The sequence below is a fragment of the Liolophura sinensis genome, chromosome 9, assembly GCF_032854445.1.
Source record: "Liolophura sinensis isolate JHLJ2023 chromosome 9, CUHK_Ljap_v2, whole genome shotgun sequence".
NCBI classification, from domain to species: Eukaryota; Metazoa; Mollusca; class Polyplacophora; order Chitonida; family Chitonidae; genus Liolophura; species Liolophura sinensis.
In genome coordinates, this window is record NC_088303.1 from 34,930,634 (window position 1) to 34,955,422 (window position 24,789).

The 24,789-nt window shown below is 39.6% G+C and overlaps 2 protein-coding genes across 2 annotated transcripts; one reads left to right on the plus strand and one right to left on the minus strand.

The window, feature by feature from the left end:
• Positions 1–1,194: 1,194 nt before the first annotated feature.
• LOC135475267 (solute carrier family 35 member F6-like) lies at positions 1,195–11,575 on the minus strand. The gene is made up of 7 exons (XM_064755102.1): positions 11,372–11,575; positions 8,366–8,435; positions 7,985–8,198; positions 7,288–7,569; positions 4,470–4,625; positions 1,789–2,088; positions 1,195–1,271 (listed from the first exon to the last, which is right to left on the minus strand). Exons 1-7 carry the CDS (start codon positions 11,446–11,448, stop codon positions 1,240–1,242), a joined length of 1,131 nt encoding a protein of 376 aa, XP_064611172.1. The 5' UTR covers positions 11,449–11,575; the 3' UTR covers positions 1,195–1,239.
• A 376-nt stretch (positions 11,576–11,951) lies between these two features.
• LOC135475408 (programmed cell death protein 2-like) lies at positions 11,952–24,431 on the plus strand. Its single transcript, XM_064755293.1, has 4 exons — positions 11,952–12,658; positions 15,172–15,425; positions 22,542–22,665; positions 24,271–24,431. The coding sequence occupies exons 1-4, from the start codon at positions 12,067–12,069 to the stop codon at positions 24,429–24,431; spliced, it is 1,131 nt and encodes a 376-aa protein (XP_064611363.1). The 5' UTR covers positions 11,952–12,066.
• The last annotated feature ends 358 nt before the right edge of the window (positions 24,432–24,789 follow it).

Sequence of the window (24,789 nt, forward strand, 5' to 3'; positions counted from 1 at the left end):
ACATTCACACTACATGCTTCTGTTAGATGAAACCTCATTATTTCTTTAATATTTCATCAGTGTTTTTAAGTTCCTATTAAGTAAATTTCACTTAATACATGTATATGGTGGTGGCCATATTTATGGATGCAGGAAACTCAAGAGAGCCCTGAGGACACCACAGCACCCTGCCCTGAGTACTGAACAAAACTCCTGACGTAAGGCAGCAGCCAAATACATGACAAGGGTAAATTCCCAACAGTTGCAACATTCCACAAAAAAGTTGACATCTTCTCGCACTCACATAGGCTACATGCACGCCAAAACCTGATGAATAAGTTACAAGAGTTCTGACCAACTTTCCCAGAAAGACGGTTAATTTGATCATTCCTCATATGACAGGCAGACATTGCTTGTCACTGATAAAAACTGGATTCCCATACTTTCATGAATTTTTTTTTCTAGTGACAGTGAAGTCATATAAAAAATCAACTGCTTCTTGAACTTTCACTTCTAATCTACAGACACACCAAGATTCAATTTTCTTGTAGAAATCATAAAGTTAGTCTATCCTTCAGGCCTAAAAATGTGCAAAATCCTCTTTTAAAAAAAAATATATATATATAATAACTTTTTAGCAATGAGATGAAACAGAAGAAATTTGTGTTACTAAAAGCATTATACATGTATATATGTATTTTTTCTTTTTGTGCTAGTATGTAGAAGTAAGAGTTTCTTTTAAAGATATACATGTACATGTACCTGTAAATAACATATATTTCACTTCTTGACAAAACCAGACGCATAAATACAGACAATGAATAAATCATCAGTGTGTGTGGAAGACGGTCACACAGCCTTTACACCGCATAATCATCAATACATCATGTAGTCATTAGGAGCTCATTAAGTGCTTCACCTTCATATTCAGTATGCGCATATACTTAATACATCATTCTTACATTAAGAATTTTATGATTAAGTGATGTTTAAGCAAGACAAAATAAATGTAAGTATCTACAGTAGCAAATATATAATAATGAATTTAATACATTACTTAATATGGAAAAATAAAAATAAATGTAAGTATAATTACTGTAAATAGGTTAATTATTAAGACTGAGACATTAAGTATTTTCTAGGGTGTCTTGACAGAAATATGGAATGTACCAAAGTGATGAACATTCATAAAATTAACACCTGGGTTTTCTTTTAAGTTTTCACATTACAGCATCTGTTGGAAACTGGGAACCCTGACGCTTACGTCACTTGATGAATTTCTTCGGTATTTGCTGAAACAAAGAACATATTTATTTTGAGTGTTTCTGAGAAAATCCACCTGAAAGAAACCCATAAATTACCGTGTGATTGCCATGTTGAATCAGCAAGTTTAGAATATAAAGCTGATTTGCTGGTAATAAATCTACCCCATTTATGCTCTGTGAAGAGGACAAGATTTAACCTACTACATACAACAAGCATCTCACTGCCAACCAATCACCATCAATTCTGTCCCAGAAAACCAAAAAGGTTGGAATCCAGTTAAGACTGGATTCAAAAACCTTGTCTGTCAAGGGCCTGATAATTGCAGTAAGCTAGCTCCTCAAAAGATCTCTTTTAGTGAGGGCCCCAGACGAATATGTTAGTGCAAAAAATTTACTTTTGACATTTGATTTTGAGGAATATTATGAGATATAACCTGTGTTTCCCAATTCAAAGAACATATTTACAAAAATTAAACTAATTAAATCTAAAAATGAGATCCTGATCTGCACTCTGTAAATGTGACCTTGAACTCTGACCCCTCACCTTCTGGTTCCTCCTCATTGATTAAGAACTGATGGTCAGGCCGTAAGAGAATAACTGTTCTTTTCCACATCCATTTTAAGAACGGCACGATAATGACTTCATTGTAGAGGCACATTCCTAGAAGCAACAAGGCAAAGCCAACAAGCTGGAGATACTGGAATGTCTGCCAGCCCACTGCAAGGGAGACCACCCAGATAGCGACAGTACGCAGACTATCCAGAACCATCCTCGTGGTGGCACTCATCTCCTTGGTAACGCTGATGCCAGAGAAATTGAAGAAAGCGATACTCAGCACATTCCCTGAAACAGAGATTTGATACAACAAGGGAGGTAACTATACACTATGGTATATGATGATCTGGCTCTGTGGTAATACTTAACAGCAGGGAAAGGCCGTTTGAAATGAATTAAAAGTTAAGTCATCGTCTCTTGTACAGTACAAAAATCTAACTGGATATTAATACCACCGTTTCCCACAGGACCACATTACATCGCCATGACGAAATTACTGAAAATGTTAAATCATGCCTAAGAAATCTTAAAGAGAAAAATTAGCAAAACTGTGCTAAATTTCGCCTTTGATCTGCCATTTTAGAATGGGCTGTCAATTGAAGCCTTATGATAACAAACGACCAGAGGATCAGGTCTCATGCTTTGGGAGGGGTGGGCGGGGGGGGGGGGGGGGGGAGATTTTGACCAAGTGTTTGATCAGAGTGGTTGGAAAGTGCTGAAGGAAGAGAGTTTTTTTCATTTGATTTGGTGAAACTCAGGAATTTTCCACTTATATAAAGGCAGTCTGGTTTACTTTAGCAAGAAACTAGAGTGCCAAAAGGAAACTGCCGCCATACACTGTACAAACTGATAACTTGCTGGTAGATGGCTTGTACTGACAATATCATAACTTCCACTGTCACTTCCTGGTGGACATGCACAGGAGTGGATTGGCACTTCCACACTTCCCATTTGTTTGTGTCACACACCTCCTGATTTAAAGCGGCAGGTGAGGTAGTAAGAGCTGGATTTGAACTCATAACAAGGTCAGGCGGATGCTTCGCACTTGCAGCCAAACTCTTCTTTAACGGCTTGATTCATTTATTTGATTGGAGTTTTACACCATACTCAAGAACATTTCACTTATGCGACCGTTGCCAGAATTAAGGTGGGCAGAGTGCATGACCATCTGCAGGTTGCTGCAGACCTTCCCACATACATCGGATATGAACTTTAATGGTTTTAGTGAGGAGAGGGGCAGTAGGTGGCTCAAACGAAACAGTGGCCTACAATAGTTGGGGTGGAATAAACCACGAAAAGTATCATGAAAGCAATATTTGGGTCAGAGTGAGCAGTCGGAATAATGACTGTGCACTAGTCCAAAGAACAACACAAATGGCCATCATTTTGTTCAAACTGCAGGTTGATGAAATTGCTAAAAAAAAATTAAACTTTATCTGTAACAGTATTCTGAACTTGGCTCAGTTAAGCCATATAAGAGGTGTCAATCTAAATTAAAATAGTCAACTGTTTTGTCTGAAACACTGTACAAAAACAGGATAATGTAAATGCCTTTTTATTTGCAGGCATAAACTTTCGCGGATTTGGTAAGAAGACACATTCCCGGGACTCATAACAGAATTTTTAGACAACGACAAATGAAAATCAAACTTCAATACAGACATGTCAAGTATTAAAACAACTCAAGCATTCAAGTCACAGTGTTATCATTTAAACTTGTTTGTACCTGTAAGATGTGACAAAAGTTCTATACAATACAGTAACTTGATCACACAAAGGAAGTTAATCCTCCTAAGCTTTTAATCTTCTGAAGACTGTTAATCTTTGTATGACGAAGCCCTTACCTGCTATGTGAGCAAATATTTGCATCACTCTGTGAGACGACGAAGGATTAAATGTGATATAAATAAATCTCACTGTTTAATTATCAGGCATCAGCAGTGCAAGTGAACTTTGACAGATTTGAGTAAATTTCTCAGAAATCATCATTATGAAAAGGAAGTTTGAAGTGCGGAAACCCCCGAGTGATGTATCAGGCACGTCAGAAAAGTGATCTGACTGGAAGGCAAGTACAGTCGATCAGAAACAGCCTTTCTCATTGTATGTATATTGTATCAAATACACATTTGTATGTCTCTAACCACGGCAATAAATCAACAACAATAAAGACAACGTCGCAATGTGGTGATACTTAGACGGAGCTAAGCCTCCTTAAAAGAAAGCAAGATTAACTGACGATCAGTTAAGCTGGATTTGTGAATTCATACTCATTAGGTATTTCTAATTATTTCTAATTAACGTGTTTGAAAAAGTATAAGAACTATAGTGCTTCTAAATGAATGTATAACTGTATCGCATGCTACATTAATAAACTTACATCGGTTTTTATATTTGACGGCACTTATTTACATTTCTGCGAAATCCGTGAATGTTAGTACCACATGAATAAAAAGGCATTTAGAGTAAATGTGAGAATAGTTTTGTCAAATAGTTAAAAAAAAGTCTGGAAAACTGTCATATCTGATTCGCGGTATGATTCACAGACCAATGGAAGGATGAGCGAGGTGTAAACCTATAGTCCCCTTCAGTCACAATTGGTGACAAACTAGTTGATGTTTTTGACTGTTGATGTTTCAGATATATGTGCAACACCAATGATGTTAGCTTACCTAATGTGGCCAGAGCAATTTTCCAGTTGTTGCCAATCTGAATCAAGCCATCAATGGCATCCTCTAGTTTGTTATCTGGCAGCTTGCTGAACGTGCCAGCATTGATGAAGTAGAACGGTATTAGAAGAAAACCCAGGACCGAGAAACCGAAAACACCTGAAAAAATAGGAATAAAGTCAAAAAAGATAAAGGCTGACTTTGCCAAGTGCGAACAGTTTAGTACGTCAAAATTTTACTTACATTAGGAATATTTATTTCAGTTCTTGAGAGTTGACTTTGATGACAAAATTGAAAAATGGTCTTAAAAGTCAAATCAAAGTTCAGCAATACCAAAACTTTAAACAAAAGTATAGACAGTGATTCAGTTGATGTTGATAAACCTTTCTTCATACACCATCTGAGTTGTGTCTTACCTTCCCATCCTACAGCCAGAAGAGCTGGGATGTTGTGCTTCAGGATAACTCTTTCTTCATACACCATCTGAGGTGTGTCTTTTACCTTCCCATCCTACAGCCAGAAGAGCTGGGATGTTGTGCTTCAGGATAACTCTTTCTTCATACACCATCTGAGTTGTGTCTTACCTTCTCATCCTACAGCCTGTAGAGCTGGGATGTTGTGCTTCAGGATAAACCTTTCTTCATACACCATCTGAGGTGTGTCTTTTACCTTCCCATCCTACAGCCTGTAGAGCTGGGATGTGCTTCAGGATAAACCTCTCTTCATACACCATCTGAGGTGTGTCTTACCTTCCCATCCTACAGCCTGTAGAGCTGGGATGTTGTGCTTTAGGATAAACTTCTCTTCATACACCATCTGAAGTGTGCCTTACCTTCTCATCCTACAGCCTGTAGAGCTGGGATCTTGTGCTTCAGAATAAACCTTTCTTTATACACCATCTGAGGTGTGCCTTACTTTCCCATCCTACAGCCTGTAAAGCTGGGATGTTGTACTTCTGGATAAACCTCTCTTTGTACACCATCTGAGTTGTGTCTTACCTTCTCAACCTACAGCCTGTAGAGCTGGGATGTTGTGCTTTAGGATAAACCTTTCTTCATACACCATCTGAGGTGTGTCTTACCTTCCCATCCTACAGCCTGTAAAGCTGGGATGTTGTGCTTCTGGATAAACCTCTCTTCGTACACCATCTGAGTTGTGTCTTACCTTCCCATCCTACAGCCTGTAGAGCTGGGATGTTGTGCTTCTGGATAAACCTCTCTTCATACACCATCTGAGGTGTGTCTTACCTTCCCATCCTACAGCCTGTAGAGCTGGGATGTTGTGCTTTAGGATAAACTTCTCTTCATACACCTTCTGAGTTGTGTCTTACCTTCTCATCCTACAGCCTGTAGAGCTGGGATGTTGTGCTTTAGGATAAACCTTTCTTCATACACCATCTGAGGTGTGTCTTACCTTCCCATCCTACAGCCTGTAGAGCTGGGATGTTGTGCTTCAGGATAAACCTCTCTTCGTACACCATCTGAGTTGTGTCTTACCTTCTCATCCTACAGCCTGTAAAGCTGGGATGTTGTGCTTCTGGATAAACCTCTCTTCGTACACCATCTGAGGTGTGTCCTACCTTCTCATCCTACAGCCTGTAAAGCTGGCATGTTGTGCTTCTGGATAAACCTCTCTTCATACACCATCTGAGTTGTCTCTTGCCTTCTCATCCTACAGCCTGTAGAGCTGGGATGTTGTGCTTTAGGATAAACCTTTCTTCGTATACCATCTGAGTTGTCTCTTACCTTCTCATCCTACAGCCTGTAAAGCTGGGATGTTGTGCTTCAGGATAAACCTTTCTTCGTACACCATCTCAGTTGTGTCTTACCTTCTCATCCTACAGCCTGTAGAGCTGGGATGTTGTGCTTTAGGATAAACCTCTCTTCATACACCTTCTGAGGTGTGTCTTACCTTCCCATCCTACAGCCTGTAGAGCTGGGATGTTGTGCTTTAGGATAAACTTCTCTTCATACACCATCTGAGGTGTGTCTTACCTTCCCATCCTACAGCCTGTAGAGCTGGGATCTTGTGCTTCAGGATAACCCTTTCTTCGTACACCATCTGAGGTGTGTCTTACCTTCCCATCCTACAGCCTGTAGAGCTGGGATGTTGTTCTTTAGGATAAACTTCTCTTCATACACCCTCTGAGGTGTGTCTTACCTTCCCATCCTACAGCCTGTAAAGCTGGGATGTTGTGCTTCTGGATAAACCTCTCTTCGTACACCATCTGAGTTGTGTCTTACCTTCTCATCCTACAGCCTGTACTGGGATGTTGTTCTTTAGGATAAACTTCTCTTCATACATCTTCTGAGGTGTGTCTTACCTTCCCATCCTACAGCCTGTAAAGCTGGGATGTTGTGCTTTAGGATAAACCTCTCTTCATACACCATCTGAGGTGTGTCTTACCTTCCCACCCTACAGCCTGTAGAGCTGGGATGTTGTGCTTCAGGATAAACCTTTCTTTATACACCATCTGAGGTGTGTCTTACCTTCCCATCCTACAGCCTGTAAAGCTGGGATGTTGTGCTTTAGGATAAACCTCTCTTCATACACCATCTGAGGTGTGTCTTACCTTCCCACCCTACAGCCTGTAGAGCTGGGATGTTGTGCTTCAGGATAAACCTTTCTCCATACACCATCTGAGTTGTGTCTTACCTTCTGGTCCTACAGCTTGTAGAGCTGGGATGTTGTGCTTCAGGATAAACCTCTCTTCGTACACCATCTGAGTTGTGTCTTACCTTCCCATCCTACAGCCTGTAGAGCTGGGATGTTGTGCTTCTGGATAAACCTCTCTTCATACACCATCTGAGGTGTGTCTTACCTTCCCATCCTACAGCCTGTAGAGCTGGGATGTTGTGCTTCAGGATAAACCTCTCTTCATACACCATCTGAGTAGCAACAATAATCTGAGCCATGATGATCAGAAGGTCACCAGCGATGATGCCATTCATATCATGGATGTCTTGAGAATTGAACAGGATGTCTGACAGCCCCACAACACATAGTCCACAAATGACGAAGAACATCCCCAGCCAGCCGACCAGTTTGATGGAGCGCCCCAGAAAGGCCACGGACAGCAGTGCCGTGAAAATGATGACTGCGCCTTTGAACACGAAAATTCCGTCATGCAGACTGACTGACTCATCGATTGTCATTTCATTCCACACATTTGACTAATCTTATCATGCTAACACAGTAAAGGTTCAAGAATGGGCAAGGAAACTGGAATGCCCAGGTAAAACCATCAACCTTTGACAAGTCACTGGTTAAGATTTCCACATATAATGTACAGGCTAACATGCCATACTGATGGATGAGAGGAGGTCTTTAGCATTGGTAAGCCTCTGAGATCAACCCCAAAAGACCTGTCAACAGCTTATTGTCATTGAAACTCCACAAGGACAATTTTTTTTCATTGCTTTTTCTTGATATGTTCTGCATCCCTATCATCATAACCTCAAAACCTGATAAACTGCATATGCAACACCAAAGCATTCAAAAAAAGGAAATATAATCACCTCTCAACATCTGGAAAGATGAGGCAAAGGTCAGGTTGAGGCCGATGTACATTAGTGATGTTCCACACATGTCAAACAGTGCTGCTGGTAAAAATATGATGGGACGGAACTGCTGATTTCCTAGCTCCATGTCTCGATCGCGACGCACATTCACGATGAGTAAAGCACGGAAAAAGGCCAGACATAACATCTCCCCTAAAAACATTCCCACGGCCTGAGGGAAAGGAGAAGATTTTGAGCTTTCAGGTTGTGATTTTTTCTGGTTTTAGGATTTAATCTAAAAAATGTTTTAAAAAAATTTCAGTTATTTTGTTAGCAGAAATCTGTGGTAGAGCTTTTAATACAGATGTGCTGAGGCATACAATATTTGTCTACACATACCTGGAGAAATGGATGGTCAAAAGAATGGGTCGTTCCCACTCTACCTTTGGCCTCTTCATTATCAGCCCATCTAGGAAAGACGGAACAGTTGAATTAATTGTTATATCAAATGTTACATATTGTGTAGGATATGAGAAAACTCATCTGTGAGCATTGTGGATGTACAACCAAATGAAAATAACGCCTCACCCTAGGATTATAAATGCTGTTTTCATTTTGGTGGCAATTTTGGATTGCCTTTGCCCTAATCGATTTTTTTTTTGGTTCTGGCCAAACATTTGTGGTATAGCCTGTTTACTTACTCTTACAAGTATACATATACTCTCAGTTAGATTTGTTTGGATTCGCAGATGATGTCATTATACCGTCGTTTTAGCAAGTGTAAAAACAGAAAAGTTTATGAAGAGGTTCGAAAGAAACAGAGCAAGCCATTTCCTTGGAAATTCTGATGCTCCATTACCTGGGTAAAGAATGAATGATTATGGTTTCTTCAACAATATTGTGGCCATATCATGGCAAAGGATCGGAAACAAGAAGACCACGTAAAAATTACATTGTTGGGGTTACATCGGTATAAACATGTACTTTCAACAAAGTAGTATAAATGGAAATCTTCAATCTTCTTCTAAAAGGAAATCCTCAAATTGTCGATCTTGTTCACACTCAGAGATGTAATTAATGCAGACTTATTTATGAAACTTTATCTTACAATACTGATTTGGCATTCACTTAACATCTAGGCTCGCCCTATTCTGACCCAAATATCTACATGTCTTGGTGTCACCAGGCTTACAAGTCGAGGATTTCTGGATTTCTAGCCAGTTCTTCTACTATCCTACATGTAGCATCACACTTACATTCTACACTTGCAATTTCAGGCTGCTGACCATATTACATTGAATACAGTTGAGTACACGGTGTTTTGACAAAGGATAATAGCCTAGTACATGTACAAGTAGACATGCAAGACTAAGGAAGAAGCATTTATCTGCTGCCTGGTTACAATGAGATACTGTATGATACTGAAACTGTCATGCATTATGAGGAGTGAATTTCTACTTTTTACAACTTCCTTTTCTCCATATTTAGAACAGTGAAAGCATATGATTAAATTTGTAATACATATGTAATTGTCTTTAACGTTAACCAGGGACACATCCTATTTTTCTCTCATGCAACTTGATTATCGCTGAGGGATGAGTCAACTATTTTATTTTTTAACTGAATTTCTGGAAAAGGGTTTGATACATGTACATCGGCCAACACATCATACAATTCATTCTGAGGTCTGTCATGTCCGTCACACACCTTTAACTACAAGGGAGATAACTTTTGTCATTCCCATTCCCACTTGTTAATACAATGTAGTTTTAAAAGTGAGTAAAGATCAAAATAAAATGTTTGCTTTAAATAATTAAAAAAAAATTACTCTAAATTATCCACCTTTTAAGCAGCACCAAAACAACATTTTATGACCTGTATTTTTTCTCTAAAAATGTACATTTTAAGGTGAAGTTTTATGGCAAATAGAATAAAACATACTTGTAATAGTTCAATGCCCCAGTTAGCTGAAAAAGCAATCGACAAACATCTTATGTGTTTTTACCATTCTAAAGTGACTAAGTTTGCCAAATGAATGTCCTAACAATTCTCACATGATTAAGTGTGCCAAAATCATAGTGTCAGTGTCCTTACCATTTTAACATGATTAAGAATGCCAAAATCATAGTGACAATGTCCTTACCATCCTAACATGATTAAGAATGCCAAAATCAAAGTGTCAGTGTCCTTACCATCCTAACATGATTAAGAATGCCAAAATCACAGTGTCTGAGTCCTAACCATTCTAACATGATTAAGAATGTCAAAATCACAGTGTCAGTGTCCTTACCATCCTAACATGATTAAGTATGCCAAAATCATAGTGTCCGAGTCCTTACCATTTTAACATGATTAAGAATGCCAAAATCATAGTGTCAGTGTCCTTACCATCCTAACATGATTAAGAATGCCAAAATCACAGTGTCTGAGTCCTAACCATTCTAACATGATTAAGAATGCCAAAATCACAGTGTCAATGTCCTTACCATCCTAACATGATTAAGTATGCTAAAATCATAGTGTCCGAGTCCTTACCATTTTAACATGATTAAGAATGCCAAAATCATAGTATGAGTGTCCTTACAATCTTAACATGATTAAGTATGCCAAATCATAGTGTCAGAGTGTTAATACATACAACATATTTCAAAGATGCAGCCATTTTAGAATAACTTTCCATTCTCCTGGTCGAACATATGTAGCTTACATATATGACTTGGCACACTTCTTTCTAGACACAAACCTGACATGTATGGATGGTTACATTTGTAGCCCCCGAAGTCACCTTTTCTTATACTGACCTAGCTCCATTGAGGTCTCAACACTTATAATGTACCATTTGTTTTCATAGAAGGTGTGAGCTCATGACAAGCCTATAATTGTTATCAAACAATGCTAATACAGGTAACAGCTTAAACACCAACTTCCTGCCTCGACTGCTCGATCTGTCAACATATGGCCGTATGTCCTGAGTTTGAGAAGTTCATGTAGATATGGATAAGACAGGATAGGGATCTCGCAAACCCAGGCATCTATAATGGCAGATTGAATATACATCGATCTCGAATAGGGGGTCTTTCATAAACACACGCCTTTTAGTCGCGTTAGTTCCCTAAAGCCCCACCCCGTCTCATTTCAGCCTGCGTGAGCTCGCGAGATCCCTGAAATGTCGACTCTGCTTATAGGGCCTATGAAAGATACGAGTTCTTGGGAGTTCCGCATTTGGGCGTTTGCGCATATGATGGAATTTGGGGTAAGAAAACACTCCTTTCACCCACCCGTCATGCACAAAGGCCATGTACCGCCAGGGTTCTAAATCCAACTTTCGGCATATGCTCAAGCGCCCCCACAGGGAACTCCTGAGAACTTGTATCTCTCATAGGCCCTATGCTAACTCATACTTACTTGGTGGATAGGGTGTTAATAGACCCTGTGATAAACATCATGAGTGCCAGACCCATCTGATTCAGTGTCCAACCCATTTTGAATCCTCGTTTGCTCTCTTGATCGCCGTTTGGTCAAAAAGCTGAGTTGCTGTTGTTGTATGTTGTACTGCTACGTGTGGTCAGCTGATCTAGATCTCTAGATCAACGCCTCTAATCCTGTCATACTCTATGTACCTTTCTATGTACCGTACCCGTATATGTAGTTATCTAACCAAGTTACGTTGACTCCCGTCTCCTGAAAGTTTCTCAGAAATCTGACTATCTAACAGTTGTGGAGTACAGTAACTTCGCCAACAAAAAATTTCAAGAGTTAAAATACTTCCTTTAACTTCTGTGTTACGTCGGAGCTTGTACACGGATGTGAAGACTTCCTTCTTGCTGGTTTCGATTTTGACACATGACCGAAACATGCAACCTCCACGTGGAGTTATGTCCCTTCAATAATATTCTCTGGATTACCATGAAGGCTGTTCGCAAAGTCCAACTTGTCAGGATAGGTCACATATTGTACAGTACATATTTTGTATTTGCACCTAACACTATTTTCGAGCACAAAGTTGTATAAAAACTGAAATCGTTAACCATGTTCTGTTCGTTTCTGTGACAGAGATATTTTTGTGAGACAACTCCCTCCGAGGAGGTCGAATTAACAAGATGGCCGCCAAAAGTGTCAAACCCACGTGTAGTTGTAAAGCGACGGAAAAACCAGTCGACCTTGGGTTTGTTGAAGAAGCAGAATCGGCTGAAAGCCTTTTAAGCTATAGGTTTCCGAGTAAAGTCGGCGGCCGACCCGCATGGTTGGCCTTAGACAATATTCCCGGGGTGGAAAGCGTCAGTTGTCGTTCATGTGGAAAATCATGTGTATTGTTGTTGCAAGTGTACTGTCCAGACGATAACTCGACGAACTGTTTTCACAGAAGCGTATTTGTGTTCGTTTGTCGGGAGTCCAAGTGTTATCAAACAGATTCCACAAGCTATTTCCGTGTGTTCAGATCACAGCTTCCCAGAAATAACCTGTTTTATAGCGATCAACCGCCTGTCGTTCAGATAGCATCTGGAGAGTGGAAAGAGACAGATGGAGAATTTCCGAAAAGGTCGGCAGCTGACTTCAACAAGCTCTGTATTATTTGTGGAGGACTTGGCCCCAAAGCGTGTGCAAAGTGTAAGGTGGCTTCTTACTGCAGCAAAGAGCATCAAAAACTAGACTGGAGAGTTCATAAACAGGAATGTGTGAAAGGGTTAAAAGGTATAGTTTAAGACTAAGTTAAAAACTTGCCCGTTGGAACCAACTGACTTTTCCAAGCTGTCAATTAAGAACATGCAATTGACCAATCGGTATTGTTCTAAGCAGTATTGTTGTAAATAGGTCAACCAGAAGTCCTACAAATATTCAATAATTTTGTGACGTCATGAGGTCACAATTGCTTTCATCAGAAATGGAAGGAAAAGTGACATTGTCACGAGAAGGGGTAGTGGAACATCAAATGTTTTGGATCAATCCATTATTTATTTATTTGATTGGTGTTTTACGTGGTACACAAGAATATTTCACTTATACTGCGGCGGTCAGCATTATAGTGGGAGGAAACTGGACAGAGCCCGTGCGGAAACCCATGACCATCTGCAGGTTGCTGACAGACCTTCCCACGTACGGCCAGTGAGGGGATCCATCCGCATTAAGGTGTCGGTAGTGTATGATGGAGTGTGGTCAAATTGTCCAAGACTCCTCTCCGGCCATACGTGAGAAGGTCTGTCAGCAACGTGCGGATGTTTGTGAGTTTCCCTAGGGCTCTGCTTGGTTTCCCTCCCACCATATTGCTGGCTGTCATTGTATAAGTGAAACATTCTTGAGTACGTCATAAAACAACAATCAAATAAATAAATAAATAAATACAAAAATTGTCCAAGAGAAGTCATCTAATAAACTTTGTCAGATGTGTGATCATATTGTAAAATAGTGGCGTTCCTGATAGTAAGGCCCATGATTATTAGCAAGTGTTAATTAGTAATGCTTACTGCATACAGATTATAACAAACTAAAGCGAATCCATGTTGCTTTGTGTGGCAGATTTTCCCAATCTATGGGCGCGGTCAAATTTTGAGGTCATCTGCATTGTGACTTATACTATACATACAAATACTTTTAAGGTCTGGGCCGAACAAATAAAAATACAATGTATGTTTAAATCAAACTTATGCAAAACGAGGCCTGAGCCATGTGAAACTCGCATTCCAGGATGGTGACAGTCGGAATAACATCCACAAATCCATGTCAAATCTCCTCTTCAAAACAACAAACAACCAAGTTGTGTGACTTAAAAAAGTTGTTGCACAGAATTTTAGGGTAAATACACCTTTGGCTTTAAGTTGATTCAATCTGACAAGTTAATATCAATTCCACTTGGATTATATTCTTCCTTTTCCTCATTACCACTTGACATTTTTTAGAAGGCCCAACTTCAGTAATCTGTGAACGTTTATACCATGAGCAAAATATCAAGAAATCAAAAGCACAGTATGATAACCCTTTGTTTTAGGGGACTCCTCTCACATCATCTTAACAAGGTAATACGCAGCTTGAGATATGGGCAAGGAAACTTACTATGCTTATCATGCATGCATTAAAAGCCATACTGGGTACAAATGTAGACTTAGTCCCATCTAGCGCTAAACCAGGATACTAGGCAGATGTTGTGCAAACACACAGCAACAAAATTATTTCAAATTTGCCCGTTATTAGCCTTAGAAATTAGTCTTCCCACGGTCGTTGTATTGACTATTGTTAATCATCGGCTGGTCTAGCTGATTAACTTGCAGTCAATCAAAGCTTCGTGGCATTAATTCATCTCATTCACTCTACTGATGGATGGGGGTAATTTGTGTGTTTATTATATATATATATATATATATATATATATATATATATATTACTGCGATTATGTACACATATTTACTCGCTGTCATTTGATAATAGCTCCTAGCCAGCTAGTGTTATGATAATTCTGAGAATCAGCCATGTAAAGTGCTTATTTTATCTTAGTCAAACCACACATTCCCTGCCACCACGCGCACACCATGTTAAATCCTGCATTAAAACTCATCACTTCATGTTTGCCAGAAACTGTCCCAGGAAATGAGATTTTCATAATATACATGTATAGCTCAAATAATGAAAATGAAAATATGCCTGCTGCCAGTTACCTCCCCTGTCTGTGTTACCCGACAGTGACTATGACGTAATGTAAGATTAGTTTTTGAGGCAGGAAACAATAACAGGGGGACCTTGCATTTGTAAAGCAATCAGAATGCAGGTTATGCCACAAAATCGCCAATTTTTTTTCTGGGTAACATAATGTGAAAAAACATGAACTCAGCCTTTGGGAGTTGCAGATATGTCCGGATATCTTCAAATGTTTTTCTGTGTTTTTCAGTGTAGGTAGAATTTATTATTATATCTAAAGCTGTCTGTTGTATTTATGTCTATTTTGCCCTATTGTTCCGCCGGCCGCTCTAATTTGCCAGCATATTCTGATGAGGCCCAAGGAGGCAAGTGTGGTTGGGATACACGTTAAAATTCAAATTCAAATTATATTGCATGTTTAAAATATTTTTCTGTGGCAATTTGTCATGTTTGTCACCAACACATATTTTTCTAGTTTCCTTCATGCTCTAAAAGTGACCATTGTCCTATACTTTAGCATTACTGACTTCTACATAATTAAGCTGTCAAATTTTGATACCCTGTTGTTTTTGACAAAGAAATTTCAGACAGATCGAGCAGTTCTGCTCTGTTTCCTGAATTCAAGTTAATTACTGAGACAGAAGAATGTGATGTGATCGATGATGAGAATGATGCAGAAGAGGTGAAGTACGAGGAGATCAACAGGCAAAGTGAACAGCAGTCTGGGGAGAGTTTTCTGAGTGGAGAACTGGAAAATATGGCATTGTCGGAATCAGAGGAGGATAAAGTTTTTCAAAAGTTCAAATGCAAGATTGATCGTGATCCTGATCAGGTATGAGGTAAAACTTGACTGATTGGTATTTAATGCTATGCTCGAGAATTTGTAGCTTGTCTGTACAAAGTAAGGAGAGTAATTGTGAAATGGGGATCAAATGCTGTCAGTGGTGGTGTCAGTGGTGGTGTCAGTAGCGGTGTCAGTAGCAGTGTCAGTGTCCTGTTTGGTTAAAGATTTTGGCCAGTCATTGGGTTGCATTGACCACCCATAGTAGACAGATATTCAATCGTCGGTAGCAACTTCCATATGAAAGATCAAAGAAGTTTTTTACCTCATACTTCAACATTTCCTCAGCCATTCACAGGGTTGCAGTAGCCAGCCATAATACACAGATAGCCACTCGTCGGTAGCAACTTGCATATGAAAGATCAAGGAAGTTTTTTTACCTCATAGCTCAACATTTCCTCAGCCATTCACAGGGGTGCAGTAGCCAGCCATAGTACACAGATAGCCAGTCGTTGGTAGCAACTTGCATATGAAAGATCAAAGAAGTTTTTTTACCTCATACTTCAACATTTCCTCAGCCATTCACAGGGTTGCAGTAGCCAGCCATAGTACACAGATAGCCAATCGTTGGTAGCAACTTGCATATGAAAGATCAAGGAAGTTTTTTCACCTCATAGCTCAACATTCCCTCAGCCATTCACAGGGTTGCAGTAGTCAGCCATAGTACACAGATAGCCAATCGTTGGTAGCAACTTGCATATGAAAGATCAAGGAAGTTTTTTCACCTCATAGCTCAACATTCCCTCAGCCATTCACAGGGTTGCAGTAGTCAGCCATAATACACAGATAGCCAATCATTGGTAGCAACTTGCATATGAAAGATCAAAGAAGTTTTTTTACCTCATAGCTCAACATTTCCTCAGCCATTCACAGGGTTGCAGTAACCAGCCATAGTACACAGATAGCCAATCGTTGGTAGCAACTTGCATGTGAAAGATCAAGGAAGTTTTTTTACCTCATAGCTCAACATTTCCTCAGCCATTCACAGGGTTGCAGTAGTCAGCCATAGTACTCAGATAGCCAGTCATTGGTAGCAACTTCCATATCAAAGATCAAGGAAGTTTTTTTACCTCATAGCTCAACATTCCCTCAGCCATTCACAGGGTTGCAGTAGTCAGCCATAGTACACAGATAGCCAATCATTGGTAGCAACTTGCATGTGAAAGATCAAGGAAGTTTTTTTTACCTCATAGCTCAACATTCCCTCAGCCATTCACAGGGTTGCAGTAGTCAGCCATAGTACACAGATAGCCAGTTGTCGGTAGCAACTTCCATATGAAACATCAAAGAAGTTTTTTACCTCATAGCTCAACATTCCCTCAGCCATTCACAGGGTTGCAGTAGTCAGTCATAGTACACAGATAGCCAATTGTTGGTAGCAACTTGCATATGAAAGATCAAGGAAGTTTTTTTACCTCATAGCTGAACATTTCCTCAGCCATTCACAGGGTTGCAGTAGCCAGCCATAGTACACAGATAGCCAATCGTTGGTAGCAACTTGCATGTGAAAGATCAAGGAAGTTTTTTTTACCTCATAGCTCAACATTCCCTCAGCCATTCACAGGGTTGCAGTAGTCAGCCATAGTACACAGATAGCCAATTGTTGGTAGCAACTTGCATATGAAAGATCAAGGAAGTTTTTTTACCTCATAGCTCAACATTCCCTCAGCCATTCACAGGGTTGCAGTAGTCAGCCATAGTACACAGATAGCCAATTGTTGGTAGCAACTTGCATATGAAAGATCAAGGAAGTTTTTTTACCTCATAGCTCAACATTTCCTCAGCCATTCACAGGGTTGCAGTAGCCAGCCATAGTACACAGATAGCCAATCGTTGGTAGCAACTTGCATATGAAAGATCAAGGAAGTTTTTTACCTCATAGCTCAACATTCCCTCAGCCATTCACAGGGTTGCAGTAACCAGCCATAGTACACAGATAGCCAATCGTTGGTAGCAACTTGCATATGAAAGATCAAGGAAGTTTTTTACCTCATAGCTCAACATTTCCTCAGCCATTCACAGGGTTGCAGTAGTCAGCCATAGTACACAGATAGCCAGTCGTTGGTAGCAACTTGCATATGAAAGATCAAAGAAGTTTTTTACCTCATAGCTCAACATTTCCTCAGCCATTCACAGGGTTGCAGTAGTCAGCCATAGTACTCAGATAGCCACTCGTCGGTAGCAACTTGCATATGAAAGATCAAGGAAGTTTTTTACCTCATACTTCAACATTTCCTCAGCCATTCACAGGGGTGCAGTAGCCAGCCATAGTACACAGATAGCCACTCGTTGGTAGCAACTTGCATATGAAAGATCAAGGAAGTTTTTTACCTCATACCTCAACATTTCCTCAGCCATTCACAGGGTTGCAATAGCCAGCCATAGTACACAGATAGCCACTCGTTGGTAGCAACTTGCATATGAAAGATCAAGGAAGTTTTTTACCTCATACCTCAACATTCCTCAGCCATTCACAGGTTTGCAATAGCCAGCCATAGTACACAGATAGCCACTCGTCGGTAAGCAACTTGCATATGAAAGATCAAGAAGTTTTTTTACCTCATAGCCTCAACATTCCCTCAGCCATTCACAGGGTTGCAATAGCCAGCCATAGAACACAGATAGCCACTCGTTGGTAGCAACTTGCATATGAAAGATCAAAGGAAGTTTTTTTACCCTCATACCTCAACATTTCCCTCAGCCATTCACAGGGTTGCAATAGCCTGCCATTGGGGGAGGGGGGGGGTTATTCACAGATAGCCACTCGTTTGGTAGCAACTTGCCATATGAAAAGATCAAGGAAGTTTTTTACCTCATACCTCAACATTTCCTCCAGCCATAGTACACAGATAGCCACTCGTTGGTAGCAACTTGCATATGAAAGATCAAGGAAGTTTTTTTACCTCATAGCTCAACATTCCCTCAGCCATTCACAGGGTTGCAGTAGCCAGCCATAGTACACAGATAGCCAATCGTTGGTAGCAACTTGCATATGAAAGATCAAGGAAGTTTTTTTACCTCATAGCTCAACATTTCCTCAGCCATTCACAGGGTGGCATCAAAGACCTCTGGGGTAAATTTGTGCACTCCACAGTGTCTTTTTAAATCAGTGCTTTACAACTCCATGAGAAGTCACTGCTCTGCAATCCTTGCGCATACGATAAATAATCATAGTTGTGACACTATAATAATGTTGGCCTTTTTGTTGATTTAATGTTAAGATCTTAGCACTGTCAAATTAGACAGTAATATCTGTGTATGAAGGTGTCAATCAATCTGCTTTATTTTGATTTGGAGGTCAATATTTGAACGTTTCACATGGCTTGAACGTTATGCAGTTTATGAACTGCTCAGTCAGGTGAATCATCGGTGTTCTCTGAATGCTTTGTTCATTTATATACAATCAGGTTTATAAATGAAGAAAACAAAAGAGCACAAAGTTTGTGACCTTTGTCAGATTCCCGACAAACCTTCTGACTGAAAGCAATGGTCGAAAAAGTGAATGCTTTGTCTAAAGCTATAGTCATCCGGTGCCTTAACAACCCAGCAAGGCCCCCAGTAAAAATTGACTGGTCAGCTCTGCAGGTCACCTTAGTGTTATACCAATATTTGTGTAATTAATGTCTTGAATACACGTGTGTATATTCACTTCAATTTCTGACAATTTATAAGCCTTTTTCTAGTCATGCAGTGTGAAATAGTCTGTGCATCTAACAATCATAGAAGTGCAGATTTATCTTCTAGAAGTGTATAAATGTGTAAGATGTCTACAGTTCTTATCAGGTCATTGTTCGACTTAATATCCACAAAGTCGGGCACTCCATGGCCCTCTGCCCTGCCGTACTGGCTAGCATCCCCGTCGCTGAGTACAGAATAAAATATGACCTGATTATTATGACATAAGTAGTTACATACTTTGCAGAAATAAAGTATCAAAACTGACTGGCATTTAAGTTCTCATGCCAGCATGCTTTGATATTCTTGATAATGGTGTGGACTATTTGTCTATACAGCAGGCCTGCTTTTATCAGTAGCATCAGTGTAAGATAACATTATCTTGATGTGTTTCAATATAATATTTACTCTGCCTTTTTGTTTACAAACACTTAAAACTTAAACTTATCTTTGATTTTTTCCCAGCCTCCAACTCCTGTGTAATTTTCTTTTTTCCCTTCCTCTTCCCCTTCCTATTTCCTTCCCTTTCTTTTCCCCACTACACTGTGCGTGTAAATCAATCCCCCCAGCTACACCTACACTAACTCCATTGGAGACACCCTACCCCCCGCCACCCACACTTACACTTACATTTTCACTTACACTAACCTCACATTAAGACACCTTCATTCCCCCTCCCTGTCACATCTACACTACTCCTGCCACATCTACACAACTCCCCCCCCCCCCCCAACGAATACCTCCAGATACAACTACAACCTCTGACCCCCACCCCCCCCCCACCCACTGCCACACCAACCCTCTGACACATCTTCACCCCAACCAGCTACGCTCTCACTACATTGATCCTCTACCTGTCTACAGTTAAAAACACCAAATCCCCCGCCCCTCCTCATCCAACAGATTAAGTGTACTAAAATCTCTAGTTTCTTGCTCTTGCATTAGCGAAAGGGAAAAAAAAAGAGAAAATCATAACTAAGTAAAATAAAGTGAAAGGTTACTGCTTCTCTTTGAGAGAAGTTATTTGCGTTACATTGTAATAACATCTAGAGAACACTGTTTTGAAATTTATAATCAGATTTATTACATAGCATTACCTTCATTTAATATAATCTGCATTCCACATTTAGTGAATGTTTGTAGTAAAATATATTTTAATATGTAATATCAGGGTGGATGATAACGGAACTCACAAGTAAATACAAATGAATCGATTAACCTGAATAAGTTTAAAAAAAAAGATGCAAATAACCATCAACAGCAGCAAAAGGTCTACTGAACAGAAAGAAACAATGGGGGTTATAAAGAAGAACATGAACAAATTTTGAACAGAACATTTGATACCTTCTCATTTGGCCAAATTGTGATGTACCCTCGTGGAGCCCCTTGTCGGGACTCCAGGGACTTGGTAATGGATGGTAATGGTTTGGGGTCTCGCCTGATCAGTAATGTCTAATTCTTGTGGTGCTACACATAGAAAAAGAGAAGATTTGCCCCAGGTTATTATTTTTTTTTTTAAAGTATGTAGAATATTCATTGTACTTGTCATAAGCTGAGATAAAATAATGGCTTTTTATGTATGTATAAGAATGATATATTTACCTCCTGTGGCGAGGATTTTCACAAAATACTTCTGCCCGCAATGAAGCAGGTGGCAGACAGAGGATATGTAATCTCCGAGGATGGCAAGTCGAACATCGGCTTTGCAGTGCACATGGTCTTGTCATCCTCATCAAAAAGAGAATAAGGTATTCTGAATAAATATATATAAATCTATATAATATAATAATTATAAATCTTATTATAATAATTAATTATAATATTATAAATCTGTATGGTAGTCCACTGAATATTAACTTGACCTGTGGCTGTAAATATTAAGACCATCAACAATGCAAGTTATACTGAGCATGGAGAAAAAAATAGTTGAAACAAATGGTGATGCGCTTACAGGAGGCCTAGAATGAACATGCCATTTTCCTTCTCCTCTGCTGCTAGCTGCCTCAGAAACCGGCGGGCCTTGCATGGGACTCCTGTGAAAATAAAAAATAGTTTTTATATATTGATAATTGCCTTTCTGTACTGAAAATACTTTCTTGTGCTGTAACCCGTCAGTTCAGATCATTTTATGTTAATTACATATAGCCAGTAATGTGACGGGGGTATAGGATTTTATAGCATATCATGTTCCACAAATACACAACTGAAATTGTGATATAATGCAAAATTGTTATCAATATATACAAATGTAGGCATGTACTGGTGCATTTTACTCGGAGAGCAAAGCTTATAGAAACTTGTCTTAATACGCAAATTAATTCCGGTATTCTTAGGTACGGTGTAAAACACCAGTCAAATAGATCAATCAAATTTTTGAATGCAGTTTGCTTCAGCAGATTATTTAAAAAGAATACACGAAGTTGCCTCCCTTCCTGACCGCGAACTGCGTCATTGTAAAAGTGTAAAACTGGCGCTGTGATATTTGTTTATACCATTTTACTTTAACGTTTCGGTTATTTTGTACATGTTGGATGTCATACAGTCATGCGAGACTGTCTTACCCTGCTGTATTTCATATTTTACGATTTGGAAACTAAAATCGGATGCTAGTCAGAAGAGTTGGTTATGTAAACAGAAAGCAGAGCCTAAACGTGCTCATGTCGAAAACCCGTAATTTGTTTTCATTTACTGGAAAGAAGGGAAAGTGGAAGAGTTCAGATTAATAGGGGGGCCTCCGTGGCTCAGTTGTTTAGCGCGCTAGCGCAGCATAATGACCCAGGAGTCTCTCACCAATGCCGGTCGCTGTGAGTTCAAGTCCAGCTCATGCTGGCTTCCTCTCCGGCCATACGTGGAAAGGTCCTCAGCAACCTGAGGATGGTCGTGGGTTTCCCCTGGGCTGTGCCCGGTTTCCACCCACCATAATGCTGGCCGCCGTTGTATAAGTGAAATAATCTTGAGTACGGCGTAAAACACCAATCAAATAAATAAATCAATAAATCAGATTAGTACATGCAATTATTACCATAGTGGGTCATTTTTGTGTGATTATGGTAGGTATTTTACAGCCAAAAGGTTTCAGTATTTAGTTTTCAATTGAATATATTTCAAATTGGCTATGAAAGTGTACCCATCCACTTCTGCTAAACAACACTTAGAAAACCCTGCAAGGAAAATATGTATGTATAATTGTTTATTGGATCAGTGTTGTCAAGAATATTTCACTTATGCAATAGCGACAAGCGTTATGGTGGGAGCAAACCAGGCAGAGCCCCAGGGAAACCCACAACCATCCGTAATGGAAAATAAATGGCCAGAAGCTATTGTACAGGGATGAAGAATGTTTGTGGATTTGGAATCAGGTTTTGCAGAAGAAGTACGAAAGATCAAAACTCAAGTAGATGCAATATTTGATATGTTTTCTGTTGTTTCCAGGTTTTGCGCTATCAGAAAGGTGGTGAACCTTTGTGGGTAAGCAGTAAACATATACCCTCACCTGACGATATACCAGCATGCAGCTGTGGTGCTAAGAGGCAATTTGAATTCCAGGTAATTATATGTTTCATATTGTATTTTTTAACTATATATATATATATATATATATATATATATATATAACTGTTGGAATGGTAGTAATTACATTCTGGAGCTGGTTTAAGGAGTTTCTTGATTAGGTTTTCACTGTGACATTAGTCACCTTGTGCATAATAATACTTAGATCATGCCAAGGGGTTTCACATTCTTACTGCTGTATGTAATTGGCTGTTTGTTTAAAAAAAATAGAAAAAAAAACAAAGTTACAAAAAAAAAATTAATAAATAAGTAAAAAATAATTGTGCTTTAAAGACCCTAATACACATTATCTTTGGCATAAATTGTGATTCAGTCTTCTTGGAGTATTTGCCCGTATTTAGTATTGAGCCGACAGCTATAGGCGAAACTGAATGTATCAGCAACAAGGGTGTTAGAATATTCCAAAAACTCAATTTCCGTCCAGTTCGGGAGTGGTGGATCCAGGGTCATGTCACACATAGGACTTTAAAAGAGAGGAAGTTGCAGCTTCCTTGTTGGGCGTTCAGCATGAAGGGGATATTTCAACGTTGGTTGGTTGACCCTTATCAGTAGAAAGGCTCGGGCAGGGCAGCTTACTTGCCTTCGGTAAGGCGTCTCAGTGAAGTAGCACTAGACAAAAGAGCAGTGGAAATCCGTCCTGTGACAAGGGGCACATTACATGCACTCTAATAATTCCTTCATCATCATATGACTGAAAAATTGTTAAGTACAACGTTAAACTCCAAGCACTTACTCACTCACTCACTCACTCACTCACTCACTCACTCACTCACTCAATTTCCGTAGGAAAATGTCTGTTATGTTGTACAAATTCAGAAGGCCTAAAAGGTGTGAAATGCGCTTGGGACTAAAATAACTGTTATTTCAGTACGAGGATTGATTGAGTTTTTAATAATAACAAAGATTTATTAAATTATAATAAAGGTTTAACAGGCTGGTAAAACTAAGGCTATTATGTTAAAAGAAAATACAAAGAATAATTTAACCTTAGTTATTTCGGCTGAAGAGCAGAAACAGACCTGAATGGCCACATCCATTTTGTCCTGATGTGCTGGGTAACTCGAAATCAAATTTAAATCTGAAATTCTTATGAGGCCACGTTTTATACCATAGTAAGGAAACCAGAAACATGATGCATGGCATTAAACACTTGTCAAAATTATAATTTAAATTATAATTAAAACAAATATGAATGTTACATCTTCAGTACACATGTAGAATAATAAAGCGTTCTTGATGTTATTTAGGCAGGTGATTAGAATGGTTTTGAATTTGACCAAATTATTAACCTATATTTTACCAAGTTTAGGTGTTACTAGTGTTACTAGTGGTAATAGTGTTACTAGTGGTAATGGTGTTACTAGTAAAAGCACATCTGTGGGTGACCTCGAAACAGGCAGGATGGAGAGCGAAAGTGGACTAAAATATGTACCGGTACTGTGTTGATAATACATGAAGGAGGCGGTCACATTACTCATTTTTTTTGTATTTTTGCTCTAGCACATAGACCCATCCTTCAGTGAAGTGCGCATGTTAAAGCATTCAATCATTCACTCATTTAACAGTTGATGAAAACTTTCTTTTTCGTCAGATTCTTCGCAACTGCTGAACCATCTGGGTGTGGACAATTTAGGGGAGAGCCTAGACTGGGGGACCCTGGCTGTGTACACGTGTGCAGTGAACTGTGACATTGGGGACAGTTATGCTGAGGAATTCTTATGGAAACAAGACTTTCATCAGGACACAAGATGACCAGGGGACCCTAGCTGTGTACACGTGTGCCGTGAACTGTGACATTATGGACAGTTATGCTGAGGAGTTCTTATGGAAGCAAGACTTCGTCATGGACACAACATGATGGTGAGGACCCTAGCTGTGTACGTGTGTGCCGTGAACTGTGACTTCGGGGACAGTTATGCTGAGGAGTTCTTATGGAAGCAAGACTTCGTCATGGACACAAAGATGACCGGGGGACCCTAGCTGTGTATGTGTGTGCCGTGAACTGTGACATTGGGGGACAGTTATGCTGAGGAGTTCTTATGGACGCAAGACTTTGTCTTGGACAAAACATGATCGGGAGAACCCTAGCTGTGTACATGGGTGCCGTGAA